Below are 9,577 nucleotides of genomic sequence, written 5' to 3'. Positions count from 1 at the left end.
CTAAAGAAAATGAAGTCTTATTAAAATAGAATTTCTATCTCTTTAGAGTCCCACATAATTCCTAGAAATCAAGTGATGTCATTTCTAAGTCCCTGGATCAATACCATTGTCATGCTCGTATTCAGTGAACATGTTGCGTCACCCTTCCCCCAGTATTCAATAGGCTTAGAAACATCTCTGATTGGTCTAGAAAGAGGCGTAATCTTGTTCGTAGAGGGGTTGTAGGTCTCTGATTGGCTGTAATCTTGTACATTTCGTATGTAAATATGCCTTTCTATTGAGAGGGGTGTTAGTTGCCCTCCAATCACTTTCGACTATAAAAAAGGGCACTAGCCATTTCAGTTTCCAATCAAATGAGCCCTTTTTGAAGTTTCTACGACAATGCTTTCTATAAAAAAAACCATATATGCCCCCAGGGCTGTGGGGAGAGTGTCATACTCAAAGATATAATTTCCGGACCTTTCAACTACTTTGAACAAAATGGCTATATCGAAAATTTGATCAGGTGTATTTGGATAAATTATGGGCTCGGAAGGGGTTTTAGCTTCCTGCCGATCAATTTTTACTGTTAAAAAGGGCACTAGCCATTCCAAATTCCAATAAAATGAGCCCTTTTTCAAGTTTCTGCGACAACGCTTTCTATAAAAAAAACCTTACATGCCCCCAGGGCTAAATGTACAACCATGGTCCTGAGGGAGTTGGTGGGGTTGTCATCCCCAAAGACATAATTTACTGAATTTTCAAGTTCATTGAACTAAATGGCTATCTCAAAATTTTGATCGTATGCGTTTGGGGAAAAGGTGGGCGTAAGAGGGGGTTAGTTGCAGTCCAATCACTTTCGACTATTAAAAAGGGCACTAGCCCTTTGAATTTCAAATCCAATGAGCCCTTTTTGAAGTTTTTACGACCAAGCTTTCTATAAAAACCTTATATGCCCCCAGGGCATAACTTACAACCCTTGCCCTGAAGGCTGTGGGGGAGTTTCCTAGTCAAAAACATAATTTCTATCTGGAAATCAACTACGCTGAACAAAATGGTTATCTCAAAATTTTGATTGGATGTGTTTTGGGAAATGGCGGGCGTGGAAGGGGTGTTAGTTTGCCTTCCAATCACTTTGGACTATTAAAAAGGGCACTCTCCATTTCAATTTCCAATCAAATGAGCCCTTTTTGAAGCTTCTACGACAACGCTTTCTATAAAAAAAACCTTATATGCCCCCAGGCCATAACTTACAACCCTTGCCCTGAGGACTGTGGGGGAGTGTCCTAGTCAAAAACATAATTTCTATCTGGAAATCAAATCCGCTGAACAAAATGGTTATCTCAAAATTTTGATTGGATGTGTTTGGGGAAATGGCGGGCGTGGAAGGGGTGTTAGTTGCCTTCCAATCACTTTCGACTATTAAAAAGGGCACTCTCCATTCCAATTTCCAATCAAATGAGCCCTTTTTGAAGCTTCTACGACAACACTTTCTATAAAAAAACCTTATATGCCCCCAGGCCATAACTTACAACCCTTCCCCTGAGGATGGGGGGGGTTGTCATCCTCAAAGATCTAATTTCCAGAACTTTTAACTACGTTAAACAAAGTGGCTATCTCAAAATTTTGATTGGATGTGTTCGGGCAAATGGTGGGTGTGAGAGGGGGGTTAGTTGCCCTCCAATTACTTTCAACTATTAAAAAGGGCACTATTTCTTTGAATTTACAATCGAATGAGACCTTTTAGAAGTTTCTACGACAATGCTTTCTATAAAAACCGTATATGCCCCGAGGGCGTAACTTACAACCCTTGCCCCGAGGGCTGTGGGGGAGTATCCTCCTAAAAAACATAATTTCTATTGGGAAATCAACTACGTTGAACAAAATGGCCATCTCCAAATTTTTATTTGATGTGTTTGGGGAAATGGTGGGCGTGGAAGGGGTGTTAGTTGACTTTCAATTACTTTCGACTATTAAAAAGGGCACTAGCCATTGCAATTTCCTATCGAATAAGCCCTTTTCCAAGTTTCAACGACAATTCCTTCGATACGAAGTGCCCTGGTCTAAAGAGAGAAAAGAAATAATACATTGTGCCAACATCGTTCTTTACTCAGGCAGCGCGATTGCGCTGCCTATGATAAATTTTATTTAATTATATTTGTACTAACCCTTTCCTCGTTTTTTCTATTTGAAACTTTTCGCTTAAATAGGATGTTGAACTAAGCGTTTCTCAAGTTTCAAAAATTTTTCAAAAAATCGAGTTTTTGTGAACTTTCATAGGTTATTTCTGAATGTCAGTATAGCGTGTTTGACTGGGTTTTATGGCCAAAATGTTTTTATCCTGGGTGAAAAGGGCTCCATTCTTGTTATAGCATTTCTGAAGGCGTTTCTAATGGAACTTGAGAGTATTGGTGCTGTTTGCATCGTTACTTGGTCTGGAGTGGAGTTACTTTAGAGACAACTCACTAAAGGAGGTTTTTTTAGTACTCCCCCCCTCAAATAAAATTTTTGTGTACGACCATGCAGAGGACTGATTAATTGTTTTTCAAAACCTGAAAAAAATTTAAGTCTTTCCCCAACACCGAAAGCTTAAAACAAAATAAAGATATAATGTTCTTGGACGTTAGTCGAATGCAAATCAGGAGACGAGGCGTCTCCTACTCCCTGGCAACGGCTGGCGCTCGCCGGTGCCGGCAGAGTTTCATGAAAAAATGGCTGTATCACAGAATTTTCATGTATCACCAGCTGTAAACCCCGACCCGGCACTGCCCAGCACCGGGCACTCATTTTACACCAAGATACCAAGTGGGCAAACCCTCGTCAAGATACTGTTTCCAGATGTTTTATTATTTAATGTTCTTCACCTAATTCTAACTCAAGATTATCGGTTTTTTAAATTTAAAATTCCTTAAGTTCATCGAATTTGTACTGGACTCTTATAAAAATTAGCATATCTCTGCTGACCTTGTAAAGAGGGCTTTGAAGATTTACTAATTTTATTGAAATTTGGGTAAATTCTTAGAGCACACTTAAGGAATATTGAAGGTCCAAATTAAAATAAATACTGGAGTGAGCTTAAATAAACTAAAAGTCTTTGTGTAAAAAAAAAAAATAAAAAAATTGACAGATAATCAATGTATGTCAATAATCGTATGCTCAAACCTTTTGAAAATGTAACTCATCTGTTAGATTTACGTTCTTTTTTCTTTATTAAAAGACCAAGCATGGGAGATTCTTCAGATGATAGCAGTGAGTACTGCACTGACTCAGAGAAGAACTTAAAAAGCTTGAAAAACTCGGTCAGCTCAAAGGCAAACAGCAAGAACTATGATCAGAAGCACCGAAAGCAGTGAGAGAGTAGTACATAAATCAGCAGTTGGATTAGACAAGTTAGAAATACTGCTGGTATGTTGGTTCCAGATATGGCCCACTGTATTTGCTGCAAGAAAGATTTAAGATGCTCTCAGGGAAAGGCAGCCTTGCGGAAGCATGCCACAAAGTCAGCGCACCTTGCTAGTGAGAAAGCCTGGAACTCAACACAACCTATGCTATCTATAACATCTCACTTCCAGGACAAATCAGTTGAAGATCGTTCGTTGGAGATTGAAAGTAAAATTGCATTCTTTCTAGTGGAGTATGATTTGCCTTACAGCCTATGTGACGGCCTCACAAAGTTAGCAAAGTAACTACCAGGGCCAGTCCTACTGAGTAGGCTTGCTGTGGGCAAACAGAAAGTGACCAATGTGGTGCGTCAGGTACTTGGTCCACACTTCAGGGAAGACCTAGTGGGCATGTTGAAACAGTATTGCTTTTCTATAATTGTGGATGAAACCACGGACGTGTCTGCTGAGAAACAGCTGGCGATTTGCGTCACTTTTGCTGATTGTGGTTTGAGACGAATGTTGATATGCTTGATATATTCTCTTGTCCAGGCAGTACTGCAGATGGAGTATTTGAAAAACTAAGCCAATGTTTGCAAGCGCTGGAAAATGAAGGCGTTGACTTACGGAAATGGGTCGGCTTTTGTGCCGACACAACTAACTCTATGATGGGCTGTTGCCACAGTTTGTCAACACTCATCACAGCCAAGCATTCTTGGGTCGTGATAGTGAAGTCCCCGAGCCATCTTTCACATTTGTGTGCTCAATATGCCTGCAAAAAGCTACCTAAAGGACTTGAGGATCTTTGTCGAACTGTAACTTCCCATTTTAGGCACAGCGCCAAGCGAATACATGCATACAAACAATTTCAAATATTCACCCAGGTTCCTGAAAGAAAGTTTGTTGCTCTCGCTCCTACACGATGGCTCTCTTGTCAACAAACTGTAAGAGGCCTGTTGGAGTAATGGGACGCCTTGGCACTTTACTGGACGGAATTAGCAGCCGAAGACCCGTCGCATGGTAACAACCAGGTTTTATTGACGCTAAGGAATCCATATCAGAGGGTACTGATGGAGTTTGTGAATATGCAAACTCCATATATGCTCTTGGAATATTCAACGAATTCAATACGTTTTCCAGAGGGAGGCGCCCATTTTTCAAGTTGGAAAAGAAGTAGAATCTGTAGTGAAGACATTCCGCATGAACTTCCTTGCTGATTCCTACCTTCGGAACCAAAAAAACATCAAGGATGTAGACGTGGTCAGCGAAGACAATTACCTTAAGCTTGACCAGGTGTATCGTGGTTTGAACGCCGAAAGTCGCCTTTTGGATTTGATGTCTAATCCCCAGTTCGCAGAAAGCAGCGAAAAAGTCAAGAGTATGGCCAGAGAATTCTACAAAGAAGCAATAACACAAATTCACAAAATATTCCCGTTTGAGGGTGAAATATACAAGTTTGTTGAGCTTGTGAATCCGTCTTTCGCTCTTTTTGGACAAGCTAAAACCCTGTTACCTTTTTTCATACCCTTTGCCCTTCCTTAATGGAACAAAGCAAGCATTGAAAGAGAGTGGCGAGAATTGGCTTTACTTCGCTCCCCAGCTGACATGGAATGTGAAAGTGTTGACCCAGATTCGTTCTGGAAATATGTTGCAAGTATAAAAACGCCTACTAGGCGGAAGAAGTTCGAAAATGTTTTGAAAGCGGTAAAATTTTTCTTCTGCTAGCCATTTTCAAATACCGTAGTGGAAAGACTCTTCAGTCTCTTAAAATCGATCAAAACAGAAAAGCGCAATCGGCTAGCCTGTGTCACCGTTTGCACCACTCTTCAAACGAAGTGCGAACTAAAACAATCAGGCGTCCACACCCACATGGTCGTTGACGATTCACTTAAAAAGCGTTTGAAGCGGGTTGAAGCCAAAGCGACAGCTTCAGAATGCTAAGGCAGATGAATGTATCCCCTTTAGATTTGAAATTTGAAGCAGCGTCATAAAGTGAATTCCGCCTTTACGGCTGGAAGCGTTTGAAGTGTATTTTGGTCCGATCACATTTGGCTTAGCTAGTAATTATTTTATCCTATATTATCCCTTTCTATACTTGTGCCGGTTTTAAAATTAAAGTAGTTAATCAGAGAATAGCCTAATGTAAGTCTCGAAAAGTCTAATTTCTTATCCGAATTCTTCAAACAATTTATGTATAAACTACTTATATTCTACTTATATTTGAAACCGTTTCTACTTCCAATCTACTTATTTATTGGGCTCGCCTACTTATTTCTGGACCATGCCGAATCGCGCGTGCGCGAAGGCGAAGTATGAGTGTTGTGTATTTTAAATCTGTGTCATGTATTTTTAATCGAGAGTATAGTATTGCCTCTGTCGATACTGTATATTCTGTCTTTTATGTTTAACAGCCATCGAATCAATAACTTCTACGACACGATTTTAACTCCTAAAAAACTTACGAAGGCTTAGTTTTTAGCAGGATTATGGTTTTCACCTATGGATATTATGATAGTACCCTTTCATTCTTCCCAGCCTTTCTATTCCGTAAATGAAACCAAAATTGCATTTTTGGGTGTCATATGGTCATATGTGTCATACGGTTTGGGTGTCATATGGGTGGTCATATAGTCAAATTTGTAAAAAGTGATTAAACATAAAAATTGGCTTTTAAATGAGTCCTCAAATAACTCTACGATATTCCAGTGCTCCGTTAGCGGCAAAAAAAAGAGAAGACAAATGTTTTAAGTATCCAGAAGAAGACTTTCGAGAAAAAAATTTAATGGTGCACTTTTTATATCGGTTCGATGCCATTTTCGATGGATTTTAGGCTCTTCTTAAAAATTTCTGTAAATTTGTTTTCAAAATAAAATTTTACTATTAAGACTTATGGAAATAGTAGTTACCATTCCTGAATTGGGAACAAATGACAATTTTTTTCATTAGACAGTTTTTCAAAAACGCATTTTAAAACTTTCGGTTACTATGGGCTATGGTTCGCTCTTCATCGTCATGTTTTCATTGTGGTTTACTTCCTTTTATAGCGTTGTTCTAGCAGTACGTTTGCAAAGGCCATGCGCTACTTGTTCTTATCGTGTTTTTGTTAGGCTGCATTTACAGAGTTTGATTTGACATCGGAATTCATAGATCCCCTTGGCCCAGTAATTTTTGCCTCGCCTGGGCTTTATTTCGCGCGAAGTTAGTAGGATTTTAACTTTAAAGGAAGGTTGAGAATCTTAAATTTTCTTTTTCAGTTTTCAAGGCTACAATGGTAGTGAATTTCCATTAGACAATGAAACAGATGGCCGATTGTAATAAGTCATTTTTCTTATCTCTTTTTTTAGGACAATTCAAACGAAGGAAAATAAATTCGACTACTAAATAATTGTTGAGTTTAATAGGTTTAAGGGTATTATTCCACACGTAGATTTTCCCAGTTTTCTACAAAAATTAAAAACTGGGGTCTCACCCTTGAATTTAAAAGGAACGGCCTGAAAAGAGAGTCTCCTGTTTTGACCCTCCCTCTTCATCGGGTTTTTGTGCACTTTCTGCTTTTAATTGACTTCAGTGCATGTTAGTTAGCTTGTCAAGGCCATAACAACTGAGGTAACTAGTGCTGACACAATCTGAAAAATATTTTAATCGTCAATTTCAGAATACGGAAGTTGAAACCGATGCACATTATCCAAACGACGGAGACGCTGCCCTGGGGTTCTATTCCACGCAGAAGGGCACCAAATGAGCCCGCAATCGCCAAGCACTTGGATACCTCTAAAATTGCAACAATTTGACTTCATCCAACAGGGCGGTTGGTATCTGACTGATGCTGAAGTCCTGCTTTGGCAAAACTTATCATTCTGGATCATTCACTAACCAAGTTCTACAGTGATTTTACAGCATTATATCCATCCCGATGAAGAACTAGAGAGAAGATATGTCTTCAGAGGATATGGACACTTAAAAAGAACCAGGTACCGATTAAATGTCAAATCAAAAGTTACTTGCCTAAGAGTAAACTCACTGGCGCCTAAGACCAGAACAGAAAACAGTAGAATCATTTAACTTATATACTCCTATTCAAATAATATTTTTACCTAAAAAAAAATGTATCAAAAACCGCAAATTTTGAGATACGCAATACATTCTTTTCATGATGAGAGCAAACAATAAATCCTGAAGCAACACCGCTGCCTAGAACAAGGCATCTTTTCAACCAACATAAGTTTTACTTCTACAATAATCGGGTGCACACTGTGCAATATCTCCTAACAAATCTTAAATTTCGCCTAAAAAGTGATTCTTGTTCCGGGTTAGCGAGAGGACAATTTTGATCACGCAAGTTCAAGATAAGTTTTGCTTTCATCAAATAGTTAACTTTTCCTGAAAGCATATATTTACGACAAAGTCAAAGTTTGAAGCAAAAACCATATATTAAATACGTAACCTAACCTAAGTACCTTTTTCCCCCTAACCCCCCCCCCCAAAAAAAAACGAAAGTCTAAATATTGTAAACGCAGTGACAAACCACAGTTTGCAATCCAATTCTCTATTGAAAGAAACCCATTTGACTAGTTTCTTAAGCATCTTCCCGATACAATATATCGCGTGGGTTGCAGCTAATAGAACAGTACCATATATATATATATATATATATATATATATATATATATATATATATATATATATATATATATATATATATATATATATATATATATATATATATATATATATATATATATATATATATATATATATATATATATATATATATATATATATATATATATATATATATATATATATATTTGACTGTTTTAAAGTTTGACTGATTGTCCCAATTCTATAACAACGGCTTCTGAAACACAAGGGCCTTTTAATTCGAATAGGAAGCTTTTATAGAAGTGCTACAAGCTTTAGCGTAAAGATCAAGGTATTGAGGAGGGGTGCAACCATTTCACATAAGAAATAATCTCTGTTCGTTTTGAGTTTTGATGTTGCTCCTTACTTTCAGATAAAAAAAAACTTGTTTTTTTAAATATTTAATATACTTGGAGGTTCATCTTGATTTGAACAACTAACTAACTAGAACAGAGAATACCATTTAAAGGGGGATGGATAGTAAAGGCCATGACACCATCCTACCTATTAAAAGACACTAAAAAAAATGTTAAAATGCAACTTTACATGAAATTCGGAAATTTCAGTCCCTAAAACAGATTTACCACCATCACCACCCCCCCCCCTTAAAACAAAAATCCCAATTTTAACAATGGCACTTCACGCTAGAGTACCTATTTCGGATGAAAGTTATGCAGTGTATATACCCATCGCCATCGATTGCATTTGTTTTTGCCTCAGTTCAAGGATGGTTTCAAGTTTCCTTTTCGGATGAGAAGAGTCTCTAACCAAGGTGAAACGTCTTCAATGACCGTCTTGTAATTAAAACTGTCATGCTCTTGTCACTCCACTTTTGTGCATACAGGGGAGGATGCTTGGAAGCCCCAATCTATTTTGATTAGGAACAGCTTGCATTTATTTCAGTTTTCTTTGCCAGATTACCTGAAAATAAGGACAACAAGAAACTAATATACCTGTAATTTGACTTCTAAGCTTAAATTGTCTTTCAATGGTGGTTGAAACTGCGACGAAATATGCAAAGTACATGGCCTGGACTAGTCCAAGGAGACTGTAAATCAAAACATACACTTTTCGTGTGGCAAAACGTTGTAGGCATTTTGGGTAAAAACCTCCAATGCCACACAAATATCGATTATAGGGCTCACTTTCATAATTTTTTTCCACCTGAACCTGTTTGACACAATCTGCTTTTCGCGTAGCCGATAGTCCATCACAACTACCACTGTATCCTTTGTTATCCATGATGCTCTGCCGCCTTAGAATTGCATGATTACTCACTGCTTTTCTGTCAAGTCTTCGATGGTTTTACTCCAAAAATGAAACTGATTTGGCAAATAGCCCGTGTTCCCGATCTGTAAAAAATACTCTAGTGTTCAATTCAGTTAGTCTAATGAACCTTGTGGCATTATTTCAGCACTTCGTTTTGCATCAACAACTTTAAATCTCTTTCCAACAAAATAATTAACCTCTTCAGGTGAATATACTCATGAATGACACATATAGATTTTTATCTACTTTAATTTACCGTGTTTCCTGAATTACTGTAGCCTACACAATTATCTGGCTTCATAAAACAC

At 38.0% G+C, this 9,577-nt stretch overlaps 1 protein-coding gene across 1 annotated transcript in view; it reads right to left on the bottom strand.

Moving 5' to 3' along the window:
- Nucleotides 1-9,355, bottom strand: part of LOC148948762 (solute carrier organic anion transporter family member 74D-like) — a 101,191-nt gene extending 91,836 nt beyond the window's left edge. Inside the window, exon 1 of the mRNA XM_089094658.1 lies at nucleotides 8,954-9,355. Coding sequence (XP_088950784.1) covers nucleotides 8,954-9,242 — 289 coding nt within the window. The 5' untranslated portion in view covers nucleotides 9,243-9,355. The remainder of the gene's footprint in view (nucleotides 1-8,953) is intronic.
- Between the last annotated feature and the right edge of the window lie 222 nt (nucleotides 9,356-9,577).

This window comes from Artemia sp. Qi Xiang Cuo, chromosome 9 (genome assembly GCF_049724085.1).
Source record: "Artemia sp. Qi Xiang Cuo chromosome 9, ASM4972408v1, whole genome shotgun sequence".
In the NCBI taxonomy this organism is placed as follows: Eukaryota; Metazoa; Arthropoda; class Branchiopoda; order Anostraca; family Artemiidae; genus Artemia; species Artemia sp. Qi Xiang Cuo.
Note: the sequence above shows the minus strand (reverse complement) of the source record. Positions and strands in the feature narration are given on the sequence as shown.